At 48.0% G+C, this 17,124-nt stretch overlaps 1 protein-coding gene across 1 annotated transcript in view; it reads left to right on the forward strand.

Moving 5' to 3' along the window:
- The window catches only part of VWC2L (von Willebrand factor C domain containing 2 like), a 39,060-nt gene extending 22,914 nt beyond the window's left edge, over positions 1–16,146 (forward strand). Inside the window, exon 4 of the mRNA XM_035536877.2 lies at positions 15,930–16,146. Within this exon, the coding sequence (XP_035392770.1) occupies positions 15,930–16,078 (149 nt within the window). The 3' untranslated portion in view covers positions 16,079–16,146. The remainder of the gene's footprint in view (positions 1–15,929) is intronic.
- Positions 16,147–17,124: the final 978 nt, after the last annotated feature.

Here is a 17,124-nt window from a genome sequence, read left to right on the forward strand (position 1 = left end):
TCCTCCTGCACCTAGGGCTGTAGGCATGCCCAGGTGGACCCATCCCCTGGGTCCCACCCTCTCCAGATTCTGCAAAGCGCTCCATCAGCATTGCATCCAAAAATAATCCCGACATTAGCAAAACTTCATCATTGTGGGGGATTTTTATGGCACAGCTGTGTCGGGGAAATTAATTTTTAAATTCCAATAAAAGCCACAATAGAATTGTTAACTTCTTTCCCCTCTCTGAAGTGTGAAATTCTTTTCAGCACGTTTCAAAGGCGCCTTCGCCCATTTACACATACATTAATGCAATTGCTAAAATATTAGACTTTGCCTTGGCACTTTCATTTTCTTGAGGGATGAACAGAAGAAGCGTTATAAATCTCTGTTTGGGGGTCTGGTTTTGCTCTTAATTTAATTTTTGTTGCCACCAACCCTCAACAAAAGAATTTGTTACACAACAAGACAGATAAAAGCTAACATGTCTGTGGTGAAATACTTCCTAGCAAGTGTGCTTACTCAGTTTAGCACTGGCTTCTGGAGGCATTCATGATGAAATACTGGGCAGCAGGAAGACGTCTCGTCGATAATCTGTCACTGAGTCTTTAATTAAAGTTCTAAATTACCACAGTTGATCCAGATTTCAAAGTAGAGAGTCTGGCCCTGCCCTCCACACACAAGTAAAAGACCCGTTTGACCTTCAGTAGACTTTACCTTGGGAAAACAGCAAGTATTCAGGCAAAGCTGTTATGGGTATTTATTATAATGTGCTATAAATATTAATAATTCCATACAAACATCTTCATATTTGAGGGCATGAGTACAAAACCAAGTAAATAATAATTTATTTCCATGCATATAATAATTTATTTCCAAGCACATAAAGCCATATTTTACCTAAGCTTCTCTCTTAATTTGCTGAGAATATAAACTCGCTGCTCATTATTTCTCAGTTCAAGTTAATCTGAAATCAGCATTCAGTGCCCCAGCCTGTTCCTTCTCTACCACGGTGTATTTTGCCCAGAGCATCCCCCAAGGAGTTTCCCAGCCCAACAAAGCCAGGGGCAGCGTTTCCTTCACCGAAATAAATGGAGATGTTGCCGTTCAGTCAATGCCCAGGGCTCTTCCTTCTGAATCAGCAAGACAACCCAATCAGGGCCCGGGTATTGTGCTGCAGGAGTGTTAATTTTGCAAAGCCCTTTGTGATTTTGGGGGACAAAAGGGTCCATATAAATGTAAATTGCTTACTGTATTATAGGTTAGGGTAGTGGATTAACAGTGCAAGTCGTTAACCAGTATTGACAGAAAGAACTTTCCCATGTGGTCTTTATTGTTCCAAATTATTGGATATCTCGAAATATGCCAAGATTTTAATACTGTATAATCCAGTGCCTGGCTATTAAGTTACCTGTGCTTTACTGCATAAATATTGCTTGTTCTTTATCTGCAAGATGTGGATCACTGACTCTCCAGGTCATTGTTTTGGAAAGCATCTGCTTCTAACATGATTATTGACCCAAAAAAAGTCAATGAGATGAGGAAAAAAATTAAAAGTGTGAGGAAAAAAATGAAGGTTTTGGGGAGAGGATGTTTTGTCTGCCATTTGATTATATACAACTGTTGCAGAATAAAGACAACACAGAAAATGTGGCAAGACGACACGAGAAGACTTCATATTCATTTACTTTCTGGAAAGCAGTGGTTTGAAGCCATGGGGAAATTCCTTTAGAAAAAAAGAAAAAAACTAAATAAAATTCCTCTTCTAATTTATTTCAGGAAGTCCTGAAATGGCCAGATTTTAGGATTTAAAACCCCTTCAGTCAAAGTCTATGCAATATGCTGATTGATTATGCACATGCAAGTTGAGTGTGACCGGCCAAGAAGAAGACGTATCTCCTATGCTGGACTTTGCTGGACTCCACAACCCTCTTCGTAGGTCGGGGAGACCGAAACCAGTAGCGTAGCATAGCCACGTCACCCTTTGCTCTTGGTGGATGAAGAATTGATGGCAGCCAGCCAGCTTTTTGGGTACTCAGTTGCCCCCACGGCCAGCAGCCCTTTCGGACAGCACGCTGAGGGGCCACAGGAAGGACCTGCTCCTCGTCACACAGCGTTCACCCAGGGCATGGGGGCTGGTGGTTGTTCCACAGCTGACTCCTTTTGTGCTGACGAAAAGATGTCATCCCAGATCGGGAGTCTTCTCCCATTTTGGACACCATCCCAAATCAGGAGTCTCCTGTTTTTTGCAGCCCTTGTAGAAGCAGCCTTAACATTGCGATGGCAGAGCCCGGTACATCAAGGCTTCGTGCCTGGCTATGAAAATCAATGCTTATGGACTGAACACAAAAGAAAATTCCTGAGACTACAAAGGATGCGTTTTTGATTGTTTGTCAGCTAATGTTCCTTGTGTTTACCAGCAGGAGTATAAACTGCGGTGCCGTGTTAGCTCAATTAAAGGAGTGATTTGATTACCAACCGAGGAAGAAAGGGATTGATTTAAAAGCTGGTAAAAGATCCAGACTGAAAACAAGGCTGTATATTTGGGCCAAGCCACCACTGACCCAACAAAATAGTTCAGTACTTGCTCTACTGTTCCTTTAAAAAGATGTTATTTCACTCAAATAGATTTTCAGCGGAGCTTGTTCACCTCCATTACTTCGGGCCAACTGGTTAAAGGCTGGTAGATGCCAAATTTTCTGATGAGAGTTAGGTGCATAGGAATCTGTAAACCCTTCTGCTGCTTTTGGAAATCTCATGTGGATGCTTAAATATGCTGCTGAATCAGGACTATGACCTGCTCCCTGTGGACCCAGCTGTTGGAAGTCATCTGATACTGGTGAGAAGCTTTGGAAAGCTATACAAATAAATCTTCCAAAATGAGCCATCCCGGTGCTGGGTAGAATCAAGCAGGGCTGGGTTGAATTTACCACCTCCTAAAGCACAGAAGAAGGAGAAACTATAAGAGGGGAGGGAGTGGAAAGGCCTGTAGAGAATAAAAAAGACATGAACTGACCGGCGGTAAACATGATTAACTCTACCGCACAGCTCAGTGCTCACACGAAGCAGAAGCTGTGGGACTGTGTATCATGAGAGTGACTGGGACGCTGCCAGGAAAAGCCTGATGGAGGGAGTGCTGCGGTGGGGAGCTGGCAGGATGATGGCCCATTGCGACCCAAAATGTTCATCTGTGAGCTTACAGGTCAGCTAAGTGCTTCCCAAGTGTTTGTGGCCTTTTCCTTTGCCCAGGAAGCAAGAAAAGGATCATTTACATATTAAAGGCAGGAGAAGACTCTGCCAGGCAGGAGCTGAAAGCCACCATCCTGAATTTGTACCCGAGGTCCTAACCATGTTTCCATGCCCCAGAAGAGCTTTAAATGAATGTCTACCATCACCCTGAAGAGAAGGTTTGGGGAGGATTACGAGAAATCATTTGCTGGATGGGACTTGCTCCGAAGCTCTCATTAAAAGGACACAGCTCACAGAGGTGTTGGAAACATGTTTTGTGTGGTCTGCGTTGGTCTTTAAACTTGGAGATACTTATGAAGAAGCATTTGCTTACTGGGGATTGTTTCCCGTTGGGAAAATGTTGCTGAAATCTGTGTGCACAAGTCAATGGCAGAAGTGGTTCCAGATCCACTGTTGTCGCAATAGCATTCTATAGAGGAGGGGGTGGGCTTGGTTTTTTTGGTGAAAAAGTTGTAGATTCCTGTTGGGAAACCAGGTTCCTTTTGCAGAACATAAGCAGCCCAGGCAGTACTGAAATTCAAACAGGGGTGGTTGTTGCTGTCCCCCACATAATCAGATTCTTCGTGCAATGTAAAAGACCAAAAGCCACATTTTTATCCAATTACATTGCTGTAAACCACTTTACTGCAAGAGAAACCTGGAGCCAATTCGTGAGTCCGTGTCACTTGGTGTAATGCCAGCAGCGTTGGTTTGCTCGGATTTACTCCCACTGAGGATCTGACCTGCAAGAGCTAATATCTCTGGGTGACTCACAGGCAAATTGCAGGAGGCTGGGGTGTTTTGCATGGTCAGGCTTTCTGAAAGGATTAGAGATGGGTTTGCTTCTGTTCCTCTCGAAGGTTGGGATTATTAAGCATATCTGTATGGGAAGAGTGGCAGACACTGTCTTCATGTATTTCTAATTTAATGAATGTTTAATGCTTCTTTTATTGGAGCCAACATATATGTAGAGTAGAGGACTTTAACAAGGGTTTGACTTATGTCAAATAATTGATGTTTGAGCTGCTCCTTTTACATGAAATGCAGACTTTACAGAGCAAAGAGACTGTAATGAAAATATGAATTAAAGATTAGAGCTAAGCAAGTCTGAGAAAACTTAGAATTAAAAAAAGGCACTTAGAAGTTTTCTTCTCCTGCTTCCTCTCCTTCCCCCCACCTTTTTTAGCTTTCTCCATCCCCTCTGCTTCTTCGGTAGGGTCCCTCATCTCAGTCCCAGCCTTCTGTCGTCTCTCCTACCCCTGCACACCTTTGCGAAGGAAATCAGCACAGCAATCTCATTCTGGATATTACTGCATATTTGCACATCATCCTAGCCTGTTACACTTGCAATCTCACCAGCCAGTTTGTCTGGAGAGATTAGAAAATATTTTTATGGTGCATTTTTTTTCATCTCTACCCCTGATTTTCTGGCAGAGTACATCTCCTGGACAGGGCAGGTTGCAAAGAGCTCGGCTGGCTGGGGGGTAATTTCTTGTTTTTTTTTTTTTTTTTTTTTTTTTTTTTTTCTGTTTGGAAAACCCATCTGCAATGTTGATCTGAATTAATACCTAAGATTGAAGAGCTTAGGCTTCATTATCAGCAAATAAACGCCCAGTAGAAAAGAGGAGAGGACGTTGCCTTCTTTGCTGTGGCTGGTTTTGTTAGTCTGGCTTGGTTCCTCGGCGTCTCTGGCCCTGCTGATACAGCAAAACAAGGGCTGGGAAGTTCACCGTGGCACCTTGATCATCAGCATCACGTAGCTGCTGGCACGACTGAGCCGCAGTAAAAACAGCTCAGAAAGCACCAAACACTGCCAGTCCCATAGAGCAAACAGGATTCCAGTGAAACCTGCCCTGTGTATGACCAGTGTACCAACCAGCACAAATTCCAGATGTCATCCCATCAAATACATGATTTAACCTTATTCTTGTGCAAAAGATGTCGAATAAAAGTTAGATTTCATCTCCTAGGAATGTGGAAAGGCAACCAAGTCTTCCCTTAGATATCCCAGAGCCCCTACAGCCTCATCACATGTATCCTATGCTACGTGAACAATGTATTCCGTGTGCATGGGGACTCACCAGGTTTATTCTTTTGAGATAAACTCTAGGATGTACGTATTCCACTTGCACCCATTTCTGCAATTGGAATTGCCACAAGGAATTCAACAAGGAGCCTGGGAAAAAAAAACTAGATATGTCCTAGTCCCACAACTGATGTAAAGTGATGTATCTCATTTACATATAAAATAAGCCATGTTTTCGTCCCAGTTAAGAACATGTTGTGGCAGCAGTTTTGTGCTGGTAGAGAAGTTCACAGTTCTGAGCATAAAGGGAGCAGGAGGTGAGGTACCACAAATTAAAGCACCAGTGTCCTGCACAGGGCTAGATCGTGAGAAGTGGTCTGCGTGAGGGTGCATACAGACTTCTCCAAGACTCTTCAAAGCTCAGACTTTTTTCACTGTAGCTGGTCGAGAGCATTTGAAGAGGATGGGGATGTGCTGGTCAGAAACTGCTGACTCACAGCCGTGTTCCTTGGAAAAATGCCAGTTATTGCAAACTGGCTGTTCCTATCTTAAAAAAAAAAAAAAAAAGATGGAAAAAAAAAAGCTTGGAATGATCAGATGCCCCATTTCAATGCTTTCAAAATGCACTGGCTCTAACCTGGGAGGGTGGCATGATCTTGCATATAGATATTTTTTAATTAAAAAATATCAAATGAAGAGGAAGAGGCAGGGGCTTTTTGCCTGATGGATTATTTTAGAGAACCAGCTCTGAATTTATTTTTGGGGGTAAAACAAGTGGGAAAGGACTAGCAGAATTCTCAAAACTCTGACTGTGGCACGAAACATCCTTCCCACTGGGCTGTCGCCCTCGCTGGGGTAAGTCGTGAGGTCCAGGATGGACTCCATGGAGGGGTTGCCACCATCCAAGCCTGGCTGGAGAGAGCTGAAGGCACCCAGAACTTCCCAAGAAACCCTCTGCACCTCGCAGGATCAGGCCCGCAGGCTCTGCTACTCACAAGGGGCAACTTGCACCTTTAATTGCTCTGCCTCGCCTAATTACAGCACCTGGGAAATGTCAGGAGAGGCAGATACAAGAGTCCGTGTTCCACACTGCAGCATTTCTCCTGCGTCTCATCAGCACAGGTCAGCGCATCCCTCTGGTTTGTGGTTTCTGCCTTGGGAACCAACACACCATCCTGCCTTCACGCCGCCCCTGGGAGCAGGTAAATCCCCAGCAGCTCCTCAGTCTGCCTCTAAGGAACTTCACGCAGCCACCGTGCAGCATTGGAGCTTTCATCTGCAAGGCTCCGACTTCATTAGGGCCGAGGAGCCATGGGGTGTGCTGGCCAGAAGAGCCTCGCTGCGATCCCTGACTCATCGCAGCCACCGCTGACGTCCAAGGGGCTACTCGTGCATGTGGATTACTCACCTGCACTTGTGCAGCATCTCCCTGCGTCAGCCCTTATGTCCCAGGCACCGGCCCCGTGCCGGCAGCACAGTAATCGCCACCCTGCTCATTGGGCTGCAATTAATGCCAATTAATGGCTACATTTATCCGGCTTCTGTTTGATGCGCTGTGGTCAGTGTGCGCAAGGCTCCCGCGCTCTCCCCATGCTACGAGGAGATAATTCTTGGTCACTTTTCAAGCTGTGTCAAACAAAAAAAGAAATGTATTACAGAAACCGTCGAGCAGTAATTTCTAAGGACTTGGGAAACTGATTAAAAATGGGAATCTGTCTGCAGTATTAATAACTAATTTGCTATATTTTTGCACAGAAACCACATTTTTTCATGGCTACCCCTGAGAGAGTGAATGCGCTGCTCCAGGCTCATGCTGCTCAGGTCAGGGATGCTGTGATGTCCCCTGGGGATGAACCGTGAGTCCCTACAGGGATGTGGCATCCGAAGGAGGTGTCCCCTGGGTGCCAGGGTGAGGTGGAGCAGATGGCCCTGCAGCAGACTGACGAGCAGTGCTCATTGTGGGGACATTCACATGCGTGTCCCCCTTGCAGTGCTGAACCCTCAGGTGCTGGAGCAGAAGGAGCAGGACCCCAACACCCACCCAGGAGGAGCAGGGACGTGTCCCCGATGATGAGACGGGTCCAGCGTCAAGCTAGATCGGTGTTGGAGAGCTTTTCCGTGCCGAACGTCAAGGTGGTGCTCAAGGAGCACAGCCTGAGAGCTGGCTACTCTAAAGCCCCCTTTTCAGTGAGTGTAAATGAGGCTTATCCTCCCTGTAATGCTTTCCAGGAGAGGTTATGGTGTTCGTTCGTGTGCTACAACCACGGTATTTATGCATGTGAGACCAGCAGTCAGCAATTTCACTCGTACCACCACGTACACCGTGAGGATCTGGCTTTTCTCCACTGAAGAGCGCTTGCACGAGGGGCAGTTTGCAGCAAAAGAGCTCTACAGGTGCTGGTTGAACTTCAGCTTGGTATCATCAGCTTTCCACCAGCCTGGTGGGGAAAAAAAAAAAAAAGAGCAAAATTCCCCACGTAAGCTCCGAATGGCCAAAATGTTCCCAGATGGTAAGGTCAAAGCAGTGGTGAGCCTGGCAGGCTGAATTTTTCAGGGACCAAACCTCACCTCACCTCAAACCTTTATGCTCCCTCACCACCATCATCGTCAGTGGCTTTTAATTAAGGGAGAAGGAAATCTGTTGCTTTTCGGCCGCAGGGGCAGGAATTGGCTGTGGTATAAATAAGGAGTAAATAAAAATGTAAAATAAGGAATAAAGGTGTAAATAAGGAGTATAATAAGGAAATAACAACTTCCCAGCAAGGCATGGGTGGTGGAAAGCCCCGTGCAGAGACATGTGCCAAAATTCCTTGATCTTCCGCAGCAACTTCTCCTTTAGTTGAGAAAAACCTTCCTCTGATCTAAATTTTGGGCTTCATTTTTATTTTTTTCCCTAATATTCCTGCATGTGGTTGTCGAGCTCAGCTTTTGCTACGCGCATTGAAGAGTACAAGACCGTGTTTCATTTTCCAGATTAGAAAATGCTCAGAGGTATAATCAGGTCCTTCCACAGTATTTAATTATCCATAATTAAAGGCATCTACACAAAGCACTGGATTTTCAAAGACTATTCTTGTGTTACATTGCTAATGAATTAAGTAATTAATTGGCATTGAAAAAATACAATAGGAAACATCAATCTTTTAAAGTAAGACATTTTTTAGGCATTTTGTAAAATCATTAACTCGTATCAGGTCAGTAGCTGTTCTAACGTCTAAATCCCACTTCTGGCTTTTAAATAAATTTCTGGAGGCAAAAAGGAAGGCAAGAAGGAGCAAGGCAGGAGCAACTTTTGAAATGATGCCTGTGGGATTTCCTTCTGGGGTCCTGGTTCAGCGTATTGCCACCTCTCCCCTGCCCATAACGCGCCCTGTAATGCCAACGTAAGGTGATGGCCGGCCTAAATCCCCCAGAAAAACCCTGCTGGTGGGGTGAATCTGCTGGGTTTTGGGTGCTGTCTATCCACAGGAGGGGGTGGGTGCCCACAGCTGTGCCCTCCCCACCCCTAGTTGGGCAGCATCACCCCAGGTCTTCTCCGTGCAACTCTAGGAGTGGTGGAAAAAGGTCGTGAGCTGCTCGACAGTGGTGCCACCAAGACCGGAGAGTAAAAATTAGCTTTACCCAGTGACACCTAATTAAAATAGACCGGCAGCGTGAGGGGTAATGAAGCATTCTGAAAATTTGGGGGGGTGTTGGAGAATCGCATGTACCCGCCATAAATTTTCCCCAGCCTTTCATCATTCCTAGTTGCTACCTTGCCATGCAAAATAGCTCTCCCACCCTGTCACATCAGAATAATGTCACCCGGCATCCGCCTGAGTGTAAGAGCCCACACAGATTGTGGTAATGCATTTGTAGTGGCACCCAGAATTATTAGCAACGGCAAGTACGATCCCTTTCCATTTGATGGTTTAGTTAAATGCAACCATTCACATGCAAAACCAGCACTGCTCATTTTATTTTATTAGCAACCTGACTCTTTGCAAGGCCCCATTAGAAAGCATTGTGCAAGTGCCATGGATACCATTAAATTCAGGTAGCATAATGGGCCCTCAGAAGAGGGAAACCAGGGGACGGAAACGTGGATCAAAGCTGCTCCTGCAGCTGCTGGAGGCATCCGTGTGGGTCCCAGCAGAGGGGATCAGAGCATGTTTCTCATAAAGGTGCTGCCCAGTGAGCATCCGTCTTTATTTTCTCTTATTTTTCACTAGATTGCACATTAAATGCACCACCCAGATGCGTATGTACTAATCCCATTTCCTCTTTCCCTCCTGCTTCACATACTAGAAGGCTTGTTTTATACAAAATCAGCACAGTCACAGTTTCCGCCTCGTTTTATGACCGATAAGGAAAAAAAAAAAAAAGCATAAAACATGTTGCACAGCTGTAGTGACCAAGTTATACCCAGTTCTGGCTTTACACTGATTTGACGTGCAGCCAGCTCACTTCCGTACATCATCTGTGATTGCAGTTAGGGGTGAAATACTGTTTTAATTCTTACATCAAACGCGTTTTTTTTTTTTCCGCAGAAAAAAAAAAGACATAAAAATGTTAAAATGGGCTGTAAAAATGATTAAATTTTTACATGGAGCACAGCAAAGAGGTGAGGAAGTTGGCTAAAAAACCTCAGAGGACCAGCAAAAACATCCCAGCTGTTCTACTTTTGCTGTTAACCTTCGCCTTTGAATGGAGACACCCTGGCGGAGAGCACAGACCCAGAACTTGGGGAATTGATGGCTATTTGGCCACCTCCTTCAGTAGACGAGGGCTTCCCATTGCATCTCTGTGCTCAAGATGCTCTTACTGCCTGCAGAAGCCCCTGATCCCTGCCCCAGCAGGTGAACGGGTGCCCCAATACCATTATGTGGGCAGGGCTAATGAGGCAGTACCTTAATGGTAGTTTTATTCATAGATTTATTTTAAATTAATCCCTTTTATACCAGCCTCCCCTCCCACCAAAAAAAAAAAAAAAAAAAATTTGCCATGTTGGATCCATTAAAAGAATTAATGTACCTTCAGAACAGCTGGAGTTCATTTGGGGAAATACCCATTTAGACAAGTTTTTAGAAGCCTATTACTTCCCTGAAAGGTTAGTATGACCTAGGAGTGGCTTTCATTGCCTGCCATTAAAATCTACCTATATTTTTAAAAAGCTATTGCATTCCCCCAAAGCTCTATGCTGTCTGCAAAGAGATTTTAAAGAGATAATCCTTCTCGTTTGGCCAGGTAACTGCTGAAACCTCAGTTAAGAGGTGGTGGTTGCACTATCTGAGGTGTTGCTTGTTTCCTTGTAAAAATCTGACTCCGAAAAGGCCTGAAGGTGCTTTATAAGCACAGGCTCTTCCTTTGCATCTGCCTTTTTTAACAAAAGCTGTAATTTTCAGTGCTGATTGAGGTATTTGCACACCCAGAGTCTTTCAAAATGTATAGGACTTCAGTGTGTGTATCCTGTAGGTGACTTGGAAAACACCAACCTGCATTTTATATTAAAAAGGGGGGGGGGGGGGGGGGGGGGGCAGACAGGTGGATGGACAGATGAACCTGTCCTTGAGGTCCATGTGAGGTCTGTAGCTCCTCTGCTGTCCAAGATGGGAGCTTGGACACGAGGTGCCCTGCTCTTCCCGAGCTCCAGTTCCCAAAGTAGCATGAATGGATTTTGTCACATCCCAAATGCCCAAATGCATCCCTGAAGGAGGACGTGCTCCTGCCAATGCCCTGGGGCCAGAATTCAAGCCACACTCTTGTGAGGCGGGCAGGGCTTTTCTTCCGGCACCGAGGCCGCTTGAGGCAGCCAAGGGAGCCACCAGGGCCCGGCAGCCCTGTGAGGGAGGCTGAGGAGGCACGAGCGGAGCCGGCAGTGCCCCTGCCCCGGCCGGACAAAGGGCACAGCACCTCAGGCAGGGCAGAGCTTCCCTCCCCTCTTAGGAGAACAGCTCGTCTACTGGGTGTCTACCTAGCTAAACCTCCATGGTCTCCTCTAGGCAGAAAGCTCTTTCTAGAAACTCTGTGGTGACCCAGACTGAGTGCCCACTCAAAAATGCGGCAGTTCAGGTCTCTGGTCGCAGGGAGTGCCTGAGCCTGTCGCTGCCATCTGAGGGCGGCAGAGACACAGTGTGTGTGAGGTGTGAGCAGGTGGATGGCCTGCTCAGCCTGGTGGCAGAGCTCAAGGAGGAGGTGGAGAGGTTGAGAGCCATCAGGGAGTGCAAGCAGGAGATAGACTTGTGGGGCAACTCCCTGCCAGGCCTGAAAGAAGGACACCGGGTTGAGACACCCCAAATACCAGCCCTGAGGCTCAGGCAGCCAGCAGAGACTCCACAAGAAACACATCACCCCCTACTGCCTTGTGAGCAGGTAACAGGATGGGACCAGCAGGCAGACAGAGCTCCTGCTGCGGTGAACCCCCTCTCCTTTGCTCCCCTAACAGTGATGGTGATGAATTGGGGGACAGGGGGCAATGGCAAAAGGTCCCTGCTCGGCGTTACAAACATGTACGTGCCTGGTGATTGCCCTACCTCCCCAGCTGCCCCTGCAGAACAGATACACTGCTCTGCGAGGACAACTGGACAATGGTGAGGGTGACGGTTCTTCCTACTTGGAGGTGTTACCAAAGTACAATCAGACTACCCACTGCGTTAAAACTTCCTCAGTAAAGAGTAAAAGATGGGTCAGTGTTGTTGGTGACTCACTGCTGAAGGTAGCAGAGGACCCGATACGCAGACCAGACCCGCTACACAGGGAGGTCTGCTGCTTCCTGGGGGCCCGGGTTTAAGATGTAAGGAAGAAACTTCCTTCACTAGTATGGCCCTCGGATTATTATCCTCTTTTGTTGTTTCAGGTAGGCAGTGATGAAATAGGAAGAACTCCTCTAAGGACTATGAAGAAGGACTTCAGATCCTTGGGGAGACTGGTCAAGGGTTCTGGAGCACAAGTCGTGCGTGCTTCCAATAGAGGGAAGGGATGACATCCAGAAGGACCTGGACAGGCTGGAGAAGAGGGCCCATGAGAACCTAATGAAGTTCAACAAGGCCAAGTGCAAGCTGTTGCACTTGGGCTAGGGCAATCCCAGGTATTTATCTAGACTGGGAGAAGAAGAACTTGAGAGCAGCACTGCGGAGAAGGACTTGGGGGTCCTGCTGGACGAGAAGCTGGACACGAGCCAGCAGTGCATGCTTGCAGCCTGGAAGGCCAACTATGTCCTGGGCTGCATTAAAAAAGGGGTGGCCAGCAGGGAGAGGTGATTGTCCCCCTCTACTCTGCTCTTGTGAGACCCCACCCGGAGCACTGCATGCAGGCCTGGGGGCCCCAGCACAAGAAGAATGTGAAGCTCTTGGAACAGGTCCAGAGGAGAGCCATTAAGATGATCAGAGGGCTGGAGCACCTCTCCTATGCAGAAAGGTTGAGGGAACTGGGCTTGTTTAGCTTGGAGAAGAGAAGGCTCCGGGGAGACCTCATTGCGGCCTTCCAGTACTTGAAGGGAGCGTATAAACAGAAGGGGGAATGCCTGTTTACGTGTTGGTAGTGTTAGGACAAGGGGGAATGGTTTTAAACTAAGACAGGGGAGATTTAGGTTGGAAATGAGGAGAAAGTTTTTCACTCAGAGGGTGGTGAGGCACTGGAACGGGTTGCCCAGGGAGGTTGTGGGTGCCCCATCCCTGGAGGCATTCAAGGCCAGGCTGGAGGCGGCTCTGGGCAGCCTGCTCTAGAGGTTGGCAACCCTGCCCAGAGCAGGGGGGTTGAAACTAGATGATCTTTAAGGTCCTTTTCAACCCAGGCCATTCTATGATTCTGTGATTTGTTTGGGGGACAGATAACGATTAAGACTGATAATGAGCTGCAGGTAACAGTCTAACCATGTTGCAAAGCAGCGAGGATTAAATCCGTCTGCATCACTGGGACACGGGTCATCATTCAGGGGACTCAAGTCCCTGCCCTGCATTCCTCAGATGCCACCACAGGAGATGCTTGGGGTTGGCCGAGCACGTCCCGGTTGAGATTTGGGTCCTCGTGCCCGTGCTGTGAGCAACCCTTCATGGGGACAGCCTGGAAGAGACAGAATTTAACTTTTCAGCTCAGTTTCACCTTTTTAATGCACTCCTTTTCCTTATGTCGTGCTTTATTAGAGTGAGCGACTTGGGTTTAGATTAGAGAAGGATACTGCAGAAATATATATATATAATTTTAATGCAGAGATTAAATAACTTTTAGGTGTCTTCAGGCACCTAGCAAGGTGAATGATGGCTGGGAAAATCTCTCCTAAATAGGCAGTGCAAGAGAAAGGCTAGCAGCACAGTCTTGTGAGAAGCGAAGTGCAGGAAAGGGAGAAAAGAAACTGAAGGTCGGCTTCGGAGGGGCTCTGCCTCTTCTTATTGCTCCTGGCCCATGTCCCGCCCAGTCGTCACTTTGTGCATGGTGATTTTGGCCAAGCAATGATGGGAGCACGCTGGAGACACCACAAATTGGGGATGCTCTCGGTGCAGGCTGCACGCTGCCTGCCTCTCCCCACAGAGTGCACCCGGCCACGTTGCTCAAGCTCGGCACAAATTGCCAGCAGTTAATTCCTACGCCTTATTGCACTCGTGGTCGAGCTCCAAAAGCAAATTAATCAAGGCTCATTCATCTGAATGAGCGTCCGTGGGGATGCCTGCAAGCTGTATCCGTTCCTGAATGCTACAGGAATGCTATGTCCACCAGCTGAATATGCTGAATTCCCCTGGGGCCAGCCCTCATCTCTCCAAAGGGCTGGGGAGGCTCCTGGAGGAGCAGGAAATCCCAGCAGACAACGTGTGCCATCCCTCAGCTGTCCAGTCTGATGTCCAAGGGTTGCAAAATCGGCTCCCAGGCAACTCCAGGACCCATGTGCTATATCACCGTAAAAATCTCACCAGTTGTTCTAGCAAACAGCCCGGAGTGCCGTGCTCTTTTATGAGTATTAATTATATTAAGCAAAACAAATCTCACCATTGTGTTGTCTGTGGGAGCAGCAAACTTCCCCCATCCGTCTCCCTGAGTGAGGGAAAAGGGGGATTGCTGAGCTGTTCCCATAGCAGTCAGAGCCGCAGATGCTTTTACACATATCAGGACAAGGTGGGAAATGCTCGGCACAGTCAGCAGGTTTGGGACATGGAGCCTTGGACATGCTGGGAGGTTGATCTGAGGGGTAGAAAAAGTGAAAAACTTAAAGGGGGGCAGTTAGATCTGCTGCAGAGTGTGAAAATATGTATATTGAATTTATTTTGTGCCATGTAATCTGGTCACGGCGTTGCAGGCTGCAGCTCCTCGATGTCACGTTCACAAGTGCTCATTGGTATCTTTGTGGCAGTGGAGCAGCTGCCATTTCTATAAAAACCCAGCATTGCTCAAAGACTTGCCAGTGACCATGCCATTGCAAGAAAAAGATAGAAAATGCCACACGTCTGGGGGTTATTTTCCACTACATTTCAGCAGAGCAAGTTTCCCTCTGAGCGCATCTTCCTCGTACCTCAGCACGGGGTGTGATGCTGCCAACAGGTTTGGAAAACCAGGACTCACATGTGGATCCAAGGTGGGAAAGGTTCAGGTAGAGGTAAAAATGGGATGGCTGACGGGGATGGTGCTGGATTTGGGGCGGTGGGAATTTAACGTTTTGCTCTGGGTGAGTGGTGGAGAGCAGAGAGAGAGGAGGCAGAGTGCTCCAGCCAGCTGGCTGTGGTGTGCCGAGGAGAACATTTCAGTTTGGTGACTGTCAGTGGCTATTTAGAGAGCATGCGGAGAAAAAAAATCATCTGGAGCGGTGATGTGTTGGCCTAAATTAAAAGAACAAAGGCCTGATAAAAGGGATGATCCTGAGAAGGCAGCGAGGCATCTCCCAGGAAGGCAGTTGTCAGTAGAGCCCAAAGCCAGGTTTCCACCCATTTGGTAAAAGAGAAAAATAAAATCAACCCCACTTTCTGTACTTCTCCCTTTCTCTCCAGCCTCTGACCACAGCTGGTCCCTCAGGTGGCCTGATTGGGACAGCCCAGGGATGCTCAGTGCTGCTTTGTTTGTTTCCCACAGCTCCTCCTCACCTCCAGTTCCTCTGGTTTACCCCAAATAGCTGCATTTTTCCCTTCCCCATTGATTTGTCCCCAAAATGGGGGATCTGGGGACCTCAGCCTCCCCTCATGTATTCCCCTGGGTGTCGTTGGCTGGTGGCAGTGTAAATCTGCTGTAAAAAAAGCAACCTCGAGGTGCTGTGCAGAGAGCTCAGGTCTTGTCCCACTGCTTGAAGGTAGCCGTGTGCCTGTCGACCCCTTTGTGCCCCTTCAGCCTTGCAGACCTTGCTGGAAGATTTTCTCAGCCACATGGGTGCCAAAAAAGCCACGCAGAGATTTTATGTGTGTGTGTATACATTGAGTTTGGCCTTTCAGTTTCTCTGAATGCCCGTGGCTGGTAACTCCTGGCTCCGAAGCAGAGGTTGGAGGGGGTTGTCTGGTGCAATCCCCGACTGAAAGCAGCCTTAAAACATCCCCATCTCCCATGACCACTTAACTTTTTCAACACCTGATGCTGAATTTCCTTGGCTGGAGCAAAAGCCTGCTTCTCCCCGGAGTCCTAAGGGATGGGGCAGCCACAGCCCCCTGGGCAGGATGAAATGCCAGGTCATACCCGACTTAATTAAATTAAACTTTATATATATTAAAAAAAAAAGTGTATTCATTTCTACCACGTGTTTTCGCAGGTCCCAACTGCTTTGCAGGAACCACCATCATCCCGGCTGGCATCGAGGTGAAGGTGGACGACTGCAACATCTGCCACTGCCACAACGGGGACTGGTGGAAGCCAGCGCAGTGCTCCAAGCGCGAGTGCCAGGGCAAGCAGGCACTGTAGCGGCACAACCCCCGGCACTTCCCACCCCCGCCGGCCACAGCAGGGTCACCAGCAAAGCCCCCGGGGACTCCGAGGGGTTCCTCGTGGGAGAGGGGTTCCCCCCCCAGTCCCTTGCTTTACACCCCATGTATCCTCCAGCACCTGGGCAGCCGCTCCGCTTTGGTAATCATCAGTGCTTGGGAGGGATTCGGCAGTGAGATCTGGGGAGGAAAAAGGAAAAAAAAAAAAAGAAAAAAAAAAACACAAAAAAAAACAACTCTGTGCAAGCTCTTTGACTGGCGACGCCTCCAAGGCACCGGTTCATCCACTGCTCTCACTTTCTACAGTGTGGACCGCATTTTTTCACCATTAATTTCTTTTGCTGTCATGATTTATTTATTAGGATTTTTTTTTTTAAGCCTATTCCTAAGATGGGACAGTTGGGGCAATACAGCTATGAGCGAAGCAATGGGTAATTTCTATTGTGTCTATGCCAGCGGGGGGGGGCGGGGGGGGGGAGCAGACACATAGACCAAAAGGGGAGAATGGGGCTGAGAAACACAACGGGAAGATGCCCTGCAGGAGGATGGAGGTGGCTGCATGGGTATGAGGTTGGATGGCCACGAGGTGAGCTGTACCTGTGCTACACCTTCCCCATCACGTGGGGACAAGGCAGGTGAGGACTGGTCACCAACATCATTGCAAGGACGTCGGAAAAGCAGCCGCTCCCCTGGGTTTGAGAGGTTTCTCCCCAGCTCTTTCTCTTGGGCCAGTTATTCTCCCTGTGATATTTGGGGCCAAGCTTACACAGGAAGGGAGTTTTGAGGGCTTGGGTTGGGGTTTGGCTCATCTCTGGATGTGATGTCCCGTTGGGGTGGTGGAGAGAGCCTGGGGCTCTTCTCGGGGGCCAGGGCACAGCCACCCGTGTTCCTGGGAGCAGCCAAAGCCACAGGCATGGGAGGGCTGGGACACGCTGGCCATGTCCTGGGGCAGCAGGGACCAAACCCTCATGCACCAGTTCCCCTTCGTGCCGGTACGGCGAGGGAAGAGCCACCAGGGTCCCTCCT

Source organism: Cygnus atratus, chromosome 6 (assembly GCF_013377495.2).
Source record: "Cygnus atratus isolate AKBS03 ecotype Queensland, Australia chromosome 6, CAtr_DNAZoo_HiC_assembly, whole genome shotgun sequence".
In the NCBI taxonomy this organism is placed as follows: Eukaryota; Metazoa; Chordata; class Aves; order Anseriformes; family Anatidae; genus Cygnus; species Cygnus atratus.